Raw genomic sequence first — 20,173 nt, 5'->3', positions numbered from 1 at the left:
ACAATAAAAAAATCAATGGATCATGCATCGCAAAACACATGCAAAATGAACAATATAAACATGCTTCAGGCCGGAAACTGCAGTGTGGCCATGCTCGTAGTGGCAATCAAGACAGCGATGCATCTAATACGTCACTTCCGGTCAAATGCACAAGCTCTATCACATTCCCGAATTTAAAAAAAATCCAAGAAAACATTCAAGCGTGTGTGTCCGACAAGCAATCATTTTCTCAAGAGTTCTGGGCAAAGAATGCACCCATCAAGTTGTCAGAAACTGGAGAAGAGTGCGTTTGTTTTATCTAAGAATTCAGTAAATAAATCTATATGACGAAATCGTGCAGTCGTGATTCGGGGAGTGAAAAGAATGAGAAACAAAGTAACAAATGTACTTACAGATTTTTAGGAAATTTTTTTTTCATGAAAAAATTTGATAGTTCTTGTTTGGAGAGATATGTAAACCTTGTGAAAAGGTAAACGCACACCTTGTAAACAGGTAAACGCACACCTTGTAAAAAGATGACCACAGCAGCTGCATAAGTATAATAAACATGTACACAACTCAATGACAGGTAATCAATTTTTATTTCCTATTGTAATAAAACCCATAAACAATTGTTTTTAAATAAACTATGTTAAGGAATGTATACAAAGCTATTTAACAAAAAGCAAGGAATACACAGAGATAGATACAATACATGTGGTTGTTGTTTTACAAACAAACACAGTTTACATACAGATATTTCATGGTCATTAATTTACTATTACATGTACTTCTAATGTCTGTAAATATGAGTCCAAATCGAACAGATCTCTCGCACACTCATTTTTTTTCTCGTATGAATATCAAAAAAAAAAATCAAACAGTGAACAGTTACTATAACGCTCAACAGTCCCACATATGTACTTCTAAATCTTATCATTAAACTCTTCATTCAAACTAAATTCTGGACACTAAACCTTCAGAGTGACTATCTTAGGATGTTAATATTGATATAAAAATAATGTCTGGTCACATCTACATTTAGGCTATAACAAGTACATGTAAATAAAAAAAATGATCTCGTTCTATTCACCATGTACATTCTATTGTTAATTTAAAGAAGGGTGTCATTTCATCATGTTTCAAATTCTTGACAAATAACTCCATCCAGTTTTGATACTAGGTCATCTTTCTTATAGGCAAATTAATGTACATCTCTCTACATTAATTAAGCTTTTCAATTTAAACATTATGCTAATGAAATAATTAAGCTTTTATGCATTGCTGTTTTAGTTCAATATGATGAAATTTTATACTAGAGTATATAAAATACTGTAAATAGATGATAGAAATCTTCCCCCCAAAAATGGCCTGTGAAGTTTTAAGGAAATGACTTTTCCTCAGAGATTTGGTGATCAGTATTAAATAACAAAACAAAAAAAACAAAACTACCACACATACATAATATTCACATCAAATGTACATTGTATAAACCAGGTGTTAAACTGTCTTGTTGGCAGAAAACACATCACACACAGATTTTTGTTAATTATACAATTTCTAATAGAACCCTAAATATATGGAAAAACATGCTACTGTCTAGAACTTGTTTACAATCACAATGTCTGTTTCAGTCATGCTTCAACAAAATAACACCAATTTATGCCTTTATGCAGATTTCTATCACATAATTCAGCATGGAATGAAACATTCTAATGGTCCCACAACAAATACAAGAGCATCACTTATAGTATTTCACTGCTCTAATTCTCAACACCCCAAAGCAGTTACATTTTGGAGACTATGACATCTTCCCCAAAAACTATTCTTGTCATTTTTAATTGTAGATATGAACATTTTTGCTATTTTCTATAACATAAACAGCATCCATTAACAATAAAAGGAAAAGTCCTTCTCCTTGTCTGATACCTGATACAATTTAAATTTGATCAACAATTTCAAAGAAATTTATGTATGATCATGAAACAGCTAGGATTAGAAATGGTCCAATGTGAAACTAAGAGCAGAAGGCCCTTTAGCACTGAGTGATCCCCAATAAAGTATATACATGTACATACAATATATGATAATCAGCACTTATGGGGCTGAGGGACTCCTACAGGAAAAGACACTGTTTAATAACTGGGGTATAATTATCCTTTGTAAAAGCAAGTTTAATCACTCTTATTTCTCACCTGAGATGTATAAATGTGCACTTTTGTACACTTGAAGGATTGAACATTAGAGGGAGGTGTAGGGGTAAATCAACTGATTGGAATGCTTAGTGGAACCAATGGAAATAATAAATATACCAATGATTGGGAAGGAAAGGCAAATCATTCTTCAGGAGACTTTTTGTCTATCTAACACATATCAATCAATATAAATAATAATAAGTAGTATGCTTTGTTCAGTGATGAACTGAGTAAGATAGAAACTATATACACATCACGGAACGGAAGCAGAGCTATTCATGACATTCAACCACAAGCTACTGACATTACAGCATTCAACACACACTCTTTGCTGGGGGTTAAACATGCATATCTACTAGTATCACTGCACAGGGACCAGGGTATACGTATAACAAACCCCACAAGTCCCCTCAGTCCAAACAATGGATCATTGCTGCTTATAGTGCCATTAAAATTACTTGTGCACATACATATGAAAATACACGTATAATCTTCCTATCACATATCAATGTTTCAGGCTGAAAATATCTTTTTCTCTTTAAATAACTTAATATTCACAAGATATCATTCTTGTTCTTTTAAGTTCACAGTTTTCTTTTAACATCACCAAATTAAAGTCATAAATGAGTTTCAACATGTTAATTGTCTTAGTTCTTTAATGGAGAACAATCGATGCCTGAAAGCTTTTGCCCATGAGTAATGGCATTGTTTAGAACACGGTTTCAGATGCCCCTCCCTCCTCCGCTGACTTCACAAGCGGGCTTGATGCGGTGGTCGCAGGTTTTCTAAGCTTTTGATTTTGTAGTGAATGGTAACTGTGCATTGATGAAATACTAGAACTGTCATATCGTGCATCTATGCCCATACGGAAAGCATTAATAACACGAATCTGTAAAAAGAAATTGAACACAAAAAATCAGGAAGGGTTAAACAAAAAGTCAGGAGATAAACTACACACAGGGCAGCATGTCTCAACAAGAGGGTCAGTTATATCTCATTCTGATTCAGTCAGATACCAGCATCTTAGTCAGATATCATTGACTCGGATAACACTGGCTCAGTCAGATATCAGCATCTTAGTCAGATATCATTGACTCGGATAACACTGGCTCAGTCAGATATCAGCATCTTAGTCAGATATCATTGACTCAGATAACACTGACTCAGTCAAATATCACTCTGGCTTAATCATAAATTACTCTGACTCAGAAAGATATCAATGACTCAGGCAGATATCACTGACTCAGCAAGATACCACACTGACTCTGTTGACAATTTTGCATTGTGTTCATTTTACTAATATTAGTTAAATCAAAATAACAAATCTCATTGTGGAAACATGCTGTTGTGTTAATAACAAACTTAAGATTTCTAAGACTCTTTCTCGTGTAAGGACTAAAGCTACATAGCAAGACATTGGCAGTTTGTAACAACAGTGCTCATATATATACCTGGAGCATACCTGAAATTTAGTTATTGTGCTTAGACTCTAGACCTAATCAAAAGGGGGGGGGGGAAACAGTGCCCTCAGTATAAACCATTCATCAATCAGACCAAAGATAGAAGGAGGTAATGCAAAAAATCTAACATTTAGGAGACGTAAATACCTTTGATTTATATATATATATATAACGACGGAACTTCTCAAAGAATATCTCCCTAGGTTTACACTGATATGTATGTTCATTCCTCTCATTAACAAGACTTTGAAGATCAATTCCAATGACTAGAAAAAAACATGGCTAGGCCTCATTCAATTCATTCTTCATTATGACACAACAATTCTAGCAATAAGACATTACAGGACAATGGGGATATACACCACCTACTAAATATTCAGGGAAGCACATCTTAATATGTCTCATCTGAATAACACATTTACATTATCAAAAAAATTCTCCTCTTCAAAAGCAATTTTTCTACCTATATTGCCATAAAAAATGTATACAGTCAGAGAGAAACATGCAAGTCTCGGTTCAAGGTATACTTTAGCAGGTCCACAGAGACAGTTACAAAAAATGTCTACACATTTGAAATCGTTCGGTTTCTGTCAACAGGCCAGTCTTCATATAGAAGTCTCTGTAATACTATTGATATCAGCTTGACTCAGAGTCTTGGGGGAGGAATCCCGGTGCCCGGGGTTCACTGGGGCCATCAAAGGGGACGGCTGTTTAGAGACAAGAGGAACATTTTCATAGGACTGGCTTTTAAGTCTAAATCCAGGGTCGGGTGGGGACACGGGCATTTTGGGAAATGGTCTCTCAAATGCCGTGGTTAATCGGCGACAAATTCGTTCATGATGGTTTGCTATGGTGACCGACTCGCTCATGGGCCTTGGGCCCTGATGAGAGCGAGAGCTTCGTAAGCTATGAAAGCTGTGAAAACTGTTGACACTACGTTTTTCCTCCAGATCCTCCAACGTGCTTTTAAATGCCCGAACTACTCGTAACTGCCAATGAAAAGAGATTTTAACATTTAATCTGCAAAACAATTTTGCCATGGTCTTTCCAAAAAAAAAAAAAATGTAAAAAATTGTTATAGAATGGAAAGCCACAACAGTGACGGGAGCACATCCACTAGACATTTCTCTATTGACTACATGAGACCAACTGAATGGGCTGCCGCTGCTGCTGGGGTAATCTCACTCGATGGAGGACTACTGCCATCCAGGATAAAACTTTTGGAAGGCAATGAGAAAATTTGTTCCTTGTAAAGTTGAGACGGCAGCAGTGGTCGGGCATGCTGGAACTGTTAAAAACATGACACCAAAAAAAAAAAAGAAAACGCAATGAAAACCAAACAGCTGGGCCAAAAGGACAGACAAAATAAAAAGTTGAGGAACACAAGGAGGGGACTTGTACAACATCAAACCAAATCGCTGTTTTTGTTCTCACTGTGTACCTCAAGTCCAAACCAAAACAAAAAGTTAACCTTCTGATGACATTTGTGATTGGGACCAAAGCAAATGATGAATGGGAAGGGAATGAGGATGGAGGCGTAAGTGGTAACTGAACACATTAGTCTACATGGAACTAAAGACCTACCAATACAATCATGGCAAAATTAATCACTGAATTGTTCTGAGCAACATGTCTTGATTCAAAACAAGATGTCATTTATGTACTGTTAAGCACTTTCATATTCCATTTGCCTATTTCTATACTGACATGTTGCCATGCAGAACATAAAAACTAGCTTCCCTAACTAAATGCTAAAACAGCTTTTGTTAATAAAAAACTGAAGTACTGCAGTGATATTGTCTATCTATTCATCAAATATGCTTTCAATGCACTCCCAAAATCGATTTCTTCCAACCATTTTTCCATAACAATTTTTTCATTTCTACATGTGCTTTTTGGTACATGTATAACATTGAACAATAATGATTATTTTAAAAGCAAGATATGTGGAAGAAATTCAATTTTGAGCAGGATCTCAGGATTTCTCTTAAAAAATTCACACACTCACAAAAAAAAAAATCCTCAGAACCCGGCAATAATGGCTCATCATTCATCAAAGTAAAAAAAATAACTAAACTCCTACGATTAGTACCGTGGACTGGTCAGTTATGTCTCTAGGTAGTCAGTCGCACAACAACGGAGTAAATATATGTATATATATGTAAGTAAACAACAGTTGACGAACATGACAGCAGCCTGGGCATGCCCTTACCTGAGTCTGGAGACGTGCCAGGCCTCTGATCCACAAGATCTGGCCGCGTCGCCCTGGAACTCCGTCCACTTCCTCAGCTTCTTCCTCTTGGTCTTCTTCCACTTCCTGTTGCTTCTTGCCGCCCCAAGAGCAGATCCTCTTAGGCAAGACAGATGTTGGAATAGTGGTGATAATCTGGTGGGATAAAAAAATTAAGGTAGGAGTTTTTCAGATTTTTTCCTATTTTTTGACTTAAAAAAGACGCTGAAAGATTAGCTTAAATGAAAATTACACAGTCATTTATTAAGGGTACACGTTATGTCTTAATCATAGGCAATTATATTTTAATCATGTTTAAATCAAGCAAAAAGTCAAAGCATACAAAATATTCAGATGTTTTATGAAACTTTCTAAATAATGACTGATGCCAATGACCAAATGCTGACCAAAAGGCTCAGGAATGACAGGAGAACATAATTCAACTATATTAAACATTAACCAATTGTCTCTAAAAATTTCATCTTTCGTACTGAGAGAGTGGAAATCAATATTTCCCAGAGTGCACTAAAACAAAAAACTCTCTCACTTTGCGAGTTATTTTTTTTTAAATTTAAACAATATTTTATTCAATATGATGTATTGAATGGGATTAGGCAGCAGGCACAGCCTATTTTAGCCCTCTCCCTACATCAAGGTCAAATTATGAGTTAGACTTACCTGTCCCCATAATAAAGTGCTAACTCCCAGAAACACACACCAGAACCACTGGTCCAGTGTCAGAGCCTTAGTAGAAAACACTGTCCCACCAAACTGTACTAGGATTATCTGAAACAGACAAGGCACTCATCATATATTCTTATTCTTTACTTTAATATATTACAAACGTAATTTCACACTGAAGTTTTCAATTTCACACAATGCAATGCATCCACAGCATGGACATTTTTGCCTGTATTATATTATTTACATATTAATCCAAAATAAAATGAAAAAACATCTCACCCTTACAGCACAATTTCAAGAAGTTAAAAAATATCACCATTCACTTATACTTTCTACCCTGAATATTAGGATTTTTCAGTAAATGTAAAGTTTTGTCTAAATAATGAATAAAAATTTGCCAACAATGCACAAAATATGATACTCAACAAGTACTGAGTATCAAAAATCACAAACTGTTTGATTATGTATATGTATTGAGAATTTCTTGTCATTTAATTATCTATATACTGCTGACCAAATTCATTATTCATTTTCTTTACAGATAACTGAAATACCATTGAGTCTCATAAAAAAAAAAAATGCACTTTTCTCATTAAAAATAACAAATTTATCATCATACAAAAGACTTTACCATAACTCTCATCTGAATCAAGTTTATTCTTCATTTTAAACATGCAAATAATATACACCTGACCTCACCTGTGCTACAAATGTACCAATCCAAATTCCTAAAAACACTGGATTTCTCTTTAATCCCTCCAATATGTTTCGCTGCCCATGGATTTTTCGAGCATTGACTTCATTAAATAAAGTCATCATAACAAAAGAGTTAAAGATGATGGTGAAGTGCTGTGTGGGAGGGGCATGAATTTTCTGATATTTTCCATCGTCTATTTCAAACAAATTATTTCCTGAAAGAGATAAACACAACTATTATCTATCTTTTTTGAAATTACAATCTGAAATTAAAATTTTCAAACAAAAATCTATTTTCCTCCTATATGTACTGTGCTCCAAATCCAACATGTACATGTGGAACAAAAGACATTTTATTTAAAAATTTAATTCAAGGTTTTTTCTGAAAACAATGTACATACAAAAATATAGGTACTTTAATGCCACGTATCATCACCACCCCTTTGAATTTTTTATAGCCAAATCAATCACAATTTTCAGCAAAAAAAAATGATGGCATGAAACTAATAGGATCCAAATATGGACTTGATACTGAGGAAGTAAACAAAAAATTCAATTTGCCACTGAGCCGCAAAATACAATGACTAAGATATATCAAGTCAAAAGTCTAATTATAGATTGATTTCAGTGTATAACTGCAAAAAGCTAACTTCTAATTATTCACTAGTTCTCATAAAACTCAAAAAGTTTGACATTTTTTGATATCCCTGACCATACTATTTTTACTGTGGTAAACATGATATCACATGATATCATATCACATGATATCAATATCATATCACATGATATCATGCATTCCTTTGTTTAGCTAAGGCATTCTCTGTAATTAAGCTGTGGTGGTAGAAATTTCTGCATAACAGTCCAATGAACACTTTAATAGAAAAAAACAAACAATAGCCGATATATCTCATAATACTAACCTTCAAATAAGAGAACAAAAACAACAATAAGCTGATAGAGAGAATGTCCCATAATGTTTTTTGTCATGGTTCGGGAGATGAGGGCCTTGGTCCTGCCGTACGGTTTTCTCTTTAGGAGTTCCATGCTGGGCAGCTCTGTGGCCAGGGCCAGGGAGGCCAGCGTGTCCATGATCAGGTTGACCCACAGCATCTGAATGGCCTTTAGGGGACTGTCCTGTAAAATAGGTCAAAGCATCATGACAACAAGTTGTACAGTCAAAACTGTTTATTCCTTATTTAACACGATAATTCTGCGATTCCACTGTTCTGTATCAAATTGCGAGAATATAAAATTGCAATCACCAATTTTTTGTTAAAATTTCCTATAGTTTAAAGCTGTCTGAAAAATAAAAGCGAGACTTTAAAATTCGAGAGGATTGCTTCTTGCGATTTTACACAGAAATTAATTCTTCACTGTTAATTAGGATTCTACAGTACCTGTATATATTCAAAGTTTATGCAACTTTAGGTGCAACCAACCAATAAAATCTCTATAGAACTTTGCTTTTGTGATCATAGCTTTCCAGAAGAAATTCAGTTTTCAATTGAGAATTAAAACACACAACATATCTATGTTTAATCAACTTTTTGTAAAGGCATAGCAATTTATGAATGAGAGTTCTTTCCCTTATCAGGGAGGAATAGTGTACCAACTCACATTTATGATACAGGCTCCAAAGAAAGCAACCATTACAGCCACACAGTTGACGGTCAGCTGGAACTGTAAGAACTTGGCGATGCTGTCGTACACATTTCTGCCCCACATGACAGCTTTGACGATGCTGGTAAAATTGTCATCCGTAAGGATAATATCCGAGGCTTCCTTGGCTACATCTGTTCCTGAGATACCCTGATAACGAAAAGAAACACTCTCTAAATTCTGATCAAGAGAGAAACGATCAAGTCAACAAATAAATATAGGAGCCCCCAGTTTACAGGGTATCTCTGAGCAATGAATCAAGTATGTCAATAATATTTCCTCATGTAAAAGAAATGGACCAGAAATCAACATTTGATGGACTGATAGATGAAGAAATGGATGACAGACAGAATGATATATTAATGAATATGGTGATTCCATAATATCACCCCCTATAGTTCTGAATTAGTCTAAAAAAAAATCTTTATTTTATTTAACCATGTCCATATAGCTATAAAAAAAATTTTATTTCAATTTTCATTGCAGGTTCCTTCTTTGTAAAATAAATAAAAGAGCATAAAATTTTTCAGAAAAATTCTTGCTTTAATTTCTTGGAACTGCATCAGACAAAATCACGTCTATACAAAGACATGATGATTCTAATATACCATCCAAACTTTGTTTGCACAGGTTATAAAAACAAATCTAATAGTATCTTTTCCCTTTGGTAAAGGGGATACATATGTTTTACTTACCATGGCAAAGCCAACATCAGCCTTCTTGAGGGCGGGGCCGTCATTGGTTCCGTCCCCTGTGACTGCCACCACCTCCCGGCTGGTGGAACACTTGCTGTCTATGATGCCCTTGACCAGTGTGTACTTGTCCTGGGGGGAGGATCTGGCCAACACTCGAAGGTCAGGCCAAATCTTGTCCAAAAGTTCCTGACTGACCTACAAATAAATTCACCATCATCATCAACTTTCTCATTATTTGCACATTATGGGTTAATATTACACAAGTGGGCCACTTATTTATGATAATGTTTCAAGTGGTTTTCGGAAAGATTTTATTAGATGTCATTTAAGTATGTACTGAAGGATTAATATTCATTAATAAAAATTCATTTTTCTAGTAAATTCAAAGATTTCACAGTTACAAAATTAATGTACTTAAAAACGGTAATACAATGCAACACACATGAAAGTTTTTCCTAATGTACCAAGTACATTTTAAAAGCCATAAAAACCACTAAGTTATAAAATTTTCATTTTACAATAAAGATAATGTCATTTCTTGAAGTTCAAATGAGACTGGGTGAAATGCAAATGTTTTTATCAATTTGGTAAAAAATCATAAAGGAAACAATTCTACTCAGTAATTTTTCTGCAAACAAGCAGGTTCTGAATTTCATAAGCTTCCTATATATTTATGAAGAGATTCCTTTACAAGATAATTTCCCAACAGTGGCTTGAATTACTGAAGTATCCCCAAAACTGAGGAAATGAAATACAAAATCCACCATGCCATTAATTCATTGTGTTTAATATCATATTCCTGACTCCCATTTATCTGCCTTAACTCTTGCATATAGACTGCACAGAGTGATGACAAGGATTAAAGGCTCGCGGTAACAGTACCTCTCCATTCTCGTCTCGGATGCGTTTATTGAATTCCTTTCCATCCAGTACCAGGAAGCTTTTGTTGGGGGTCAGGATGCCACACTTGGCGGCAATCGACCGTGCAGTGTTGACGTTGTCTCCAGTGACCATTCGGACCGTGATTCCTGCACTCTGGCACTGTTTAATGCTAGCTGGAACCTGCATATAAAAGCAAAGGTATACCATCACCCTTTGACCTGGTTAGGGAAATTTGAGCGAGTTTATCCCCAAGTTCTAAACATTAAGCTTTGTGATTTCCTGATCTCTGATTTCTATGATCTATAGGCATCATCTTCATAAACTTACAATACATAGAAAGTGACAACAAACAACTGATAGTATTGTTTTAAGTAAACAGAACATTAGGTTTCATTTAATTCTCAAAAATTAATTCCCTAAAATCAATATATTTTTAATTCTCCTTAAAAAATTAAAACAATTTGCAACCTTCAATAAATGGAGGTAATTTGAAACTTCTAAAAAACAATGAAATGATTTGCAACTCTTCAGAAACATTAAAATTATTAGCAACAACCTTGAACCATAAAGTAATTTGTATCCCCTAAAAACTTTGCAGCAAGGTATTTTGAACCAACCAACCCCTCCCCCCCATGAGTGCCCTGATGGTTGGATCACTAACCTCGTCTCTGACCATTCACTAGATGCCAATGATCAGGATACAGATCAGGTTACGACCAATGGAGTTAGGGTGTGTGTATGGAAGGGAGTTGGGGTGTGTGTGTGTATTTCAGTGAGTGTGTGTGTGCTTTGGGGGTGGGGAGTGTAGCACTGACCTCGTCTCTGACCGGGTCCTCGATACCGGTCACCAGGATACAGGTCAGGTTACGGACCACAGAGTCCTCATCCTCCCAGTCGTGGTTGTCCTTGATCACCTCCTCATTGTCCTCAGTCTTTGTACCTACAGTCACAGTACAAACTTACACAGGGGTTCAATGTCAGGAGGTCATACATGAAGAAATACACTCATATTTATTATCATAATGTTGGTATATAAATAGGAGAAATGTCATCTTTTAATTTACACAAACATGAACAGAACATGACTTGCTTATCTTCTGATATTTACTGTGCATTAACTTTATAAAATCGCATTAAATTTAACTATGATCTACTAAGTGGTTCTCACTAGGGTCGGTATGATAGTCCTTGTAGGCCAAACAGATAGTACGGAGTCCGTCCTCGGCCATCGGCTCAATCACATTCTTCACGATGTTCTCCTGGTCCTCAACTTTGAAGGGCTGGGGCTTACCCTTACAGTCCAGTATGTAGTTACACCTGGAAAAACAACCAGGTAGGAGTCAAATAACAGAACAAAACCCAGGTAGGAGTCAAATAACAGATCAACACCATGGTAGGAGTCAAATAACAGATCAACACCATGGTAGGAGTCAAATAACAGAACAACACCAGGGTAGGGGTCAAATAACAGATCAACACCAGGGTAGGGGTCAAATAACAGAACAACACCAGGGTAGGGGTCAAATAACAGATCAACACCATGGTAGGAGTCAAATAACAGAACAACACCATGGTAGGAGTCAAATAACAGAACAACACCATGGTAGGAGTCAAATAACAGAACAACACCATGGTAGGAGTCAAATAACAGAACAACACCATGGTAGGAGTCAAATAACAGAACAACACCATGGTAGGGGTCAAATAACAGATCAACACCATGGTAGGAGTCAAATAACAGATCAACACCATGGTAGGAGTCAAATAACAGATCAACGCCAGGGTAGGAGTCAAATAACAGATCAACACCAGGGTAGGAGTCAAATAACAGATCAACACCATGGTAGGAGTCAAATAACAGAACAACACCATGGTAGGAGTCAAATAACAGATCAACACCATGGTAGGAGTCAAATAACAGATCAACACCATGGTAGGAGTCAAATAACAGAACAACACCATGGTAGGAGTCAAATAACAGATCAACACCATGGTAGGAGTCAAATAACAGAACAACACCATGGTAGGAGTCAAATAACAGATCAACACCATGCCACCAACAGAGCTGTAATCCTTTCTGTCTGATTCAGGAAATCCTGAGTATCAAATGTCCCTCGAGACCCAGTCATTTGTCATCACTTATATTAAATATTATCAAGCAAATGCAACTTTTGATATCAGGTATCATTAGGATCACCATGCTGATGTGAAATACTGTCAAATCACTGAATTCCATTAATCGAATACATTCAATTTATGTCCCCACAGATAATGAATCACCGTTCCAACTAGAACGATGATGTAATGAAAAACACTGCCAAAATATATCTAAAAATTAAAACCCCTAAGACCAGTAATTTTAATAAATTTTGTTTTTTTCTTTCAAAACATGTTTCTTTAACAATGAATTTGTTGACCTACTTTTTGAGGATGATCTCCGACGCTCCCTTGGTGAACAGCCGGTAGCCGAACTTCATGCTGATAACAGTGCTCATGGACTTACGGACCGAGTTGAAGGTGTACACCTTGTACAGGGCTTCCTCTGGCACCTCGTCCCTGACCGTCTGGTACTTCTGACCCATGTCAAGGACAAAGCCCAGCAGAGCACACTCTGTTTTGTTTCCTAGCTGCTGAGGTAGGCCCCCATCCTTGTCAGGCTGCAACAATTCAAACACAGTGTTACTTTTTCATTATATTGATTACCGTTAATGTAGTTTTAATGACACATTTTGCTCCTTTTTATAACTTGAATAACAAAACTGATCTCTATTTCTACTTTATATCCAGCAAGAAATACAAGGGCATTCGATATGTCTTAATTTTTTAAAAGAAAATAACACAAGCAATATCCTGTTGCTTCCAATTATATCTAAATGACCTTTTTGGCCACACACTCTTTCCAATATTAAAACTTTTTTGATGTTTGGAGATTATCTCCGTCATCCAGTTCTCATAATGACACAAGTGTTGTATTTTTTATGTTTGGAGACTATCCCCCACATCCAGTACTTACACTGACACGTGAGGTGTAGCCACTGTTGATGGCGATACTGCGGACCACCAGCTCTTGGAGAGAGGGCGCCAGGGCACTGAAGTTAGGGGTGCTCTTATAGTGGGCTCCTGAAAAACAGTTATCAAATAAGTATCAAATACCATGTACTAGCAACTCAACGATACTATAAATCCAGTCTTTTACATTTGAGTATGCAATGGTTAAACATCTGGGAACACTGAGCTAGAGACTTTAACTTTCTTTTTTTTTACCATTTTACAGATAGAGGCTTTGTACATTTTACAGATTTTTCTACCTCAAGAAAAAACAAGTTTGATGCATTTCAAGTACATTATTACTTCATCTACATAATATTATTTCTATAGAAATAAATGATGATCTTTAAGAATGCAAGTGAATTTCACTGCATACCGATGCCAACAGTGACAGTGATTAGTTAAACATTATGCTTTATTGTATAGCTGTATGATTGACCTCCTTGACTCTAACTACAGCCCCCGCCCCTAACTGCCACGCCCCCTTACCACCCATGTAGGACTGGACTACAGTCATCCTGTTGGTGGTGAGGGTTCCCGTCTTGTCCGAGCAGATGGCCGTGGCGTTACCCATGGTCTCGCATGCGTCCAAGTGACGCACCAAGTTGTTGTCATCCATCATTTTCTGAAAATTATAGTTCATTTTTAGTTAAATACACTTGCAATTCTGGGTAAATAATGTAAAACTGTCTCAGCTGTGTTGACTACATCACACAAACCAATGACTGATGTCATCAAGTATCAAGGTTATGTGCATACCTAGTACTGTAAAGGTACTACATTTGGCTGTGTATCTATTTAGTGCTTTTGGCAGAATGCGGCTTCTGCTAAATCAAGAACATCCCTAAATGCTATGCATATATGTATAAGAATAGTCACATTCAGTAATAAGCTAATTCAAATCCACACCAACTTGTTTAAAAACTACTTTCCGCAAAATATTGTACACACCAAATATAATATGTTTACAGTATATCCTTATTTTCTAAGTGTATGATTACAAAAACAAACTTGTAAAATTGTATGAGACAATGTTTTTGACTATCTGCAAAGATCTTTGTCTGTCCAACTTTCATCAATATTCTACTACTCTTTTTCTGGTCTACGGACATACTCTTAAAACTGATCAATCAGACTTCTACATTCTCTGACCACCTGTCCATGTAACTTACTCTGACGGAGTAGGCCAGGGCCAGCGTGACGGCCAGGGGGAGACCCTCAGGGACAGCCACCACCAGCACAGTCACTCCGATGATGAAGTAGAAGACAAACGTCTCGATGTACTCGGCCGTTTTGTCCGCCTCCCAGGACTTGCCATTAATGCCAAACTCGATCACACAGAACTTGACAATCAGAATCAGCACCACCAGTACAGCCACAGCCGTGCCTGCAGACAAAACAACAAAGGTTGAGCAACTCTTAATTAGAATCTTAATATGATAGTGTTACACTGTATATATATTCTAGGTCTATAGCAATTCAACAACATAGTTTTGAACCACTTGATCAACAGTCTTGTTTTTGTTACTGTTGCTTATCAAAAAGTCCAGAGGGATTTTTTTCAGATAACATATATTAAAAGCAGTTTTTTTTTTTTAGAGAAAAGGGTACATTTATACAAACATAAAATCAATTTGAGAGAGCTCAATGTATCATCTTATAGCTTTAGCTCCTTATTTCAGGAACATACTGAAGAGACACAATACAAGAACTTTACACAGTCCCAGTTATTCGCTAAAGCGTACCTCCGTATCCGATTTGAATGGCCAGCTTGGTCAGTTTGCCCTGTAGAACCGACTTCTCCTTCCTAGCGCTCTCGACCTTGGGTTTGGGAACATTCTCCTCTTGCTCTCCCTCCCCTTTGTTGGCGACCTTGTTGTTGGCATTGGAAGAGTTGTTGTGGGCGTTGTTTCCGGTCGGAATCACCGGGTGGATACTATCGATATCTACAACACCAGGACACTCATACAGACCAAATCCCTTCAGATCGGTGGAAAAAAAATTCTCTTTTATGTTAAGTGGAGATTTGATGTGAATAATTTTGCCTGATTAAGGCTTAATGACATGATACATTGAAGATATGATGTATATATTTTTAACATTAAGCAAGCCATAGTTCAACACTTTGTCCTTCAACAGTGCATTTCTTAACATCAAGCTTTATTTGCCAAAGAGTTAAAACTTTCTACCCATCCCCATTTTTCCAGAGTTTACATTTTCAAAAAGTTTTGAATTTCAAATACAGTAGTACTGAGCCCCCCCCCCCCCCCCCTTTTAAAAAAAACCCCTAAACAATCATACAAAAGAATTGCTTATTCAATGTTTAACACAAGTTAAATGAGTTTTTTATCCATAAAAAAACCCCAAAAAACCAAACAAACAAAAAACGTATGAACCAAGAAAACCCCCCTTCCCATAAATAACTTGTGTCCCCACTGTAAGATTCCTGTAGAAACCCAAAATGAACCCCAGCTTCACCCTAAACCAACAGCACTGTTTCATGGAGTTGTGTCAAAAACCAGGGGAAAAAAAATAACATCCACATACCCACTTTTGTATCAGCATCACTAGAAAGCACTAAGTAAAGAAAAAAGAAGAGAACGAAAATGAATACATGTACATATAAATCAATGACATTTATACAATGATAATATAAGATATAGTCAGACATTGTTTTCTCAAAGAATTGTACTGTATCTTGGCATTCAACATTCGTATATTAACATAATTGTTACCAATTGGAAGCAGTCATATCATTAGACAGTCTTAAGCAAGCTTTACTGAATTACCAAGGAGAGAAATTATACATAGTATATAGTGAAGAAGTTTGCAGGTGCTTTTAAAATCCATAGATCTATATACATATTCACACTAGTGCAAAATAGATAGTTACATTATTTTTTTCCTATTTGAAGTGGTTTTAACTCTAACAAGTCCTTTCACCCAACTACCACCTAAGATATCAACAATCTGTGTATACAATGTAGATATTTGATATAGGTAATTGGTGCATAATGTGTAATATGTAATACATGTACATAGGCAATGTCAGGTCTTTGGGCAGTATGATGACAAGCTTTTTGACAATTCTTTGAAAAATGCTTTTTTTTTTCTTGCTACAAACAAACCAAAAAATAACAATTTTCTTTTCATGCCAAAGAAAAAAAAACCAATCAGGGTTTACAATGATTCTAGCTGCAACCAAAAATTTCCTCTAATTTCTAAACATTTCAATATATTTCAATTCTTCTTTTTTTTTAATAATGAAAAGCATGCACTCTATGACCACAGTAACATCAATACCAGACACCTTTTTACTGGTTAGTTTCAAGGGTAACCAAACTCTATGCAGGAACCAAGAGTGCACAATTTTCACCAGTTTTGCACAACAAGATGCAGAAATTGCTGATAATATCTAAACACATGCTGTATATGATACCAAGATGTGTGTTTAATAGGGATGATGTCAATATGCACATTGCATGCATTCATTAAATGAAAGTGGTTATACAGAAATATCCATCACCCTTTGTGTCTGAGTGGTGTAGCTACGATGCAAGTCTTTTTTGGGGGCCCCTTGACTCAGCACCTCTCCATTAAATATAATGTATGTGATGATTTCTCAAAGCACCTGCTCTGACTATTGTTGATATAATACAGGCTACATAGTAATTTTTCCCCTTGTATCATGGTTTTTTACATAGTCAAGCAATAATCTGTAAACATTTTTTACATATAACTTGTCTGTTCTTCCAAACAGAAACAAAAAAGATGAAGGAAAGCAGCATAAAGCCAATATCTAGCTTTTGTTTTGCCCAACTCAACATGGCTAGACTGTGTGGAAGAATCATCAAAAGCTCACTTAGTAATAAAATGTATGTTAATTCATTATGGATATTAAACAATAATTTACATTTTTTTCCACTTCATTTTACAGTTGAAGTTTTAAGCATAGTCCTTGCCCAATCTAGATACTAATACTAAATGTACTTCTTTTAAAGAGGTATAATAAAACAAATTACATGGAAAACTTAGCTAAACTTCTTAAAGTCTGGCTTGACAATTTTCATTTATTAAGCTCCTTCTAAGCTGCTCATTCAAGTCAACCCATGCTTTTGTTTGTACTGATTTTAGCGATTGGGCAGGACTTAGTGTTTTAAAATAAGTTAATTTGTTTCTTTTAATATTTAAGCCTGTTAGTGGGTGAAACTTGCCATGTTCAAAATTTCTGGAGTCTAAAAGATTCATAATTACAAGTAAGCATACTGTTATATTATTTCATGTAAGAAGGATTACATCTTGCATCAAATTAAATTAGCATTATCAATTATCTGTTACTATTAATTCTTTATTAAAATGTATAAAATTCAATAAATATCATTCACAATATTCACGCTGAAATTAATGTAACAAATATGTATAGTGTTTTTAAAAAAGCACAATAAATGAAATATATATATCCAACGCACACACATGAAGCCTACACATTTCATTGCTGATATAATTGTGCAACGAAAAATGCATCTGGAGTATATGTTAAAGCTTATAAATATAGTGTATAGGTATAATTATAATGGGAGATAACTCTTGGCTATCATCCGACTGACAAAATTATCTAAATACTTATCAATCTACATCTTTCATGACTTAATGAAGAAATACTACACTGGTGAAATGATTCAATTTGGAAACACATTGATGATAACTTCGTTCTCCTTTGTGATCAGTTTTACACTTGACAACATCAAAAGGTGCCAATTTTTACAGACAAAACAATTTCTGCATGGATTATTGGCTAAATTCTTGTTTTGCTACAAATTACAATTATTCTTTGGAACGCCTATTTCTATTTTGCTTTTGTTTATTTTTTTCTTTGATAAGCGGCTTTCACAATTTATTCCTCCATTGACTATATAACATTGTACCTCCAGACTTACAGTAGCTCTGGCCAATACAGCGTGCACACACACTCTGTGATGATAAATTATACCACAACATTGACACAACCAACCCAAAAATATTTTGAAATCATTGCCGAAAAAAAAAAAATACAAATACCACATTGATTGCATTGTACTGCACAAGAGATGAAGCGTATTGATATAATGTTAAATGATGTAGACTTACATGGAGTGTTCTGTCCTGCTGTGTTGGTACGTGTGCCTGCAAGCCAAGGCAGGAAGCATTCAATTATTGAACATGTCAAAACCAACAGACACACAGACACTGGTACCCCCATCCCCATCTCCTGTCCTCCAACAGACACACAGACACTGGTACCCCCATCCCCATCTCCTGTCCTCCATCACGAAACATTACTGGTACCCCTCCCCCCATTCCCCTTATTTTACGGAAACTGCATAATAATAAAATAGCCACTCCAGCTCAAGGGAGACCACTAAAACTGTACCAAAGTTTGTAAAGAACCTCCATCCCTCAATAAGAAAGCTACCAAGCTAAATAGCCCCCACCCTTGGGATATGGGGATGGAATGGGAGTGAGGGATTGGTGGGTGACCTCCATTCCTCTGTTACATAGCTGGAGATCTTCAGGCACCTGTAGAGTGTTTTACTGTGTCTGTACAATAAACGCATGCAAAAGGAGATCCAGTGGAAGAAATGTAGACAGGTTATAACTTGTTATATATTCTTATACATGGTTGACTTTTTTGAATTCTGTTTCGTTTGCTTTCTAGTTTAAAACTTGACTGATTTTATATTTATTGCATGCTGAAATAAATTTGTTCAAACTGTGGAATATTGTGGAGACACAGAAAATTAGATAGTACCTAAAAAAACCACAGCAATCATGTCAGCCATTGAACCTCTATAAAAAGTCAAACAAATCTAGAAAATGCTACAGATTAAGTGATTTTGTTTTTAATAACCTTAATATTAAGAGCTGACCCCATCCCCTTGGGTTCACAATACTGGTGGGGTGGGGGCTGATTCCATGAGGGGTGAGGCGACGGGAGGAGGTCAGGGTGGGATACAAATGGAGGGACCATGTCTGTGCCACATACTAGTAAAAAGTATACATGGGTGGTCAAATCTAAGTCAGGGGTAGCTGTTAACACACGGTTAGACCTACTGTGGAAATAACACCTCTACAAACTAAACAGGGTGCTCGTATACTATAAAACCACGTACGTCTAACCATGTGTGGTCAATTTTACCAGGGGCAGTTGATTCAGAAAGGTGTTTTTGCAAGATTTCTTTTTTTGTTAACACTACACACAGAAATGCTGTTAAAACAAAACACACAGCCAACAGAGTTACAATCACAACTGTGTATAATATGACACATGACTTCATTCATCAATGGTCAAAGTTCACCCCCCCCTTTTTTTCTCCTGTTTGACTGAAGTCATGTGCCAGAGTATCGTGGTGGTTAAGGTACTACACAACACCTGAAGAGCAGCAGACTAGGTGTAAGCTGCAGAGAGTCGAGAACCAAATTAAAGAAAAAAAATTACGCACACGGCTCCTTTTTTTTCCATTACTACTTTACCTCTATAAGCCACAACTGTCACTGCATTTAGAATGAAACAAAAAATGTAGCCGAACTCAAAAGTTAACTGCATTTATAGAGAGCACAAAATCATCTTAAGTATGCAATTTTCAAAAAAAAGAAATGTAATTTTTT

The 20,173-nt window shown here is 36.0% G+C and overlaps 1 protein-coding gene across 16 annotated transcripts in view; it reads right to left on the bottom strand.

The window, feature by feature from the left end:
* Window positions 1-20,173, bottom strand: part of LOC128159647 (plasma membrane calcium-transporting ATPase 2-like) — a 67,164-nt gene that overhangs the window by 2,936 nt on the left and 44,055 nt on the right. For 10 of the 16 annotated variants that reach the window (XM_052822801.1, XM_052822803.1, XM_052822806.1 and 7 more), the window contains 18 exons: window positions 20,039-20,059; window positions 18,656-18,691; window positions 17,743-17,763; window positions 16,076-16,105; window positions 15,274-15,474; window positions 14,701-14,915; window positions 14,018-14,153; window positions 13,494-13,600; window positions 12,902-13,137; window positions 11,649-11,797; window positions 11,296-11,420; window positions 10,481-10,660; window positions 9,599-9,793; window positions 8,862-9,053; window positions 8,165-8,378; window positions 7,248-7,459; window positions 6,543-6,650; window positions 5,847-6,020 (listed from right to left, as the gene is read on the bottom strand). In XM_052822801.1, the coding sequence (XP_052678761.1) occupies window positions 5,847-6,020; window positions 6,543-6,650; window positions 7,248-7,459; window positions 8,165-8,378; window positions 8,862-9,053; window positions 9,599-9,793; window positions 10,481-10,660; window positions 11,296-11,420; window positions 11,649-11,797; window positions 12,902-13,137; window positions 13,494-13,600; window positions 14,018-14,153; window positions 14,701-14,915; window positions 15,274-15,474; window positions 16,076-16,105; window positions 17,743-17,763; window positions 18,656-18,691; window positions 20,039-20,059 (2,552 nt within the window). Of the gene's footprint in view, window positions 1-564; window positions 3,064-5,846; window positions 6,021-6,542; window positions 6,651-7,247; window positions 7,460-8,164; window positions 8,379-8,861; window positions 9,054-9,598; window positions 9,794-10,480; window positions 10,661-11,295; window positions 11,421-11,648; window positions 11,798-12,901; window positions 13,138-13,493; window positions 13,601-14,017; window positions 14,154-14,700; window positions 14,916-15,273; window positions 15,475-16,075; window positions 16,106-17,742; window positions 17,764-18,655; window positions 18,692-20,038; window positions 20,060-20,173 lie in introns of those variants that run through there. The other 6 variants (XM_052822814.1, XM_052822812.1, XM_052822811.1 and 3 more) reach the window with 6 other exon arrangements.

This window comes from Crassostrea angulata, chromosome 8 (assembly GCF_025612915.1).
Source record: "Crassostrea angulata isolate pt1a10 chromosome 8, ASM2561291v2, whole genome shotgun sequence".
Lineage (NCBI taxonomy): Eukaryota > Metazoa > Mollusca > Bivalvia > Ostreida > Ostreidae > Magallana > Magallana angulata.
This window is presented reverse-complemented; position numbering and strand designations above follow the sequence as displayed.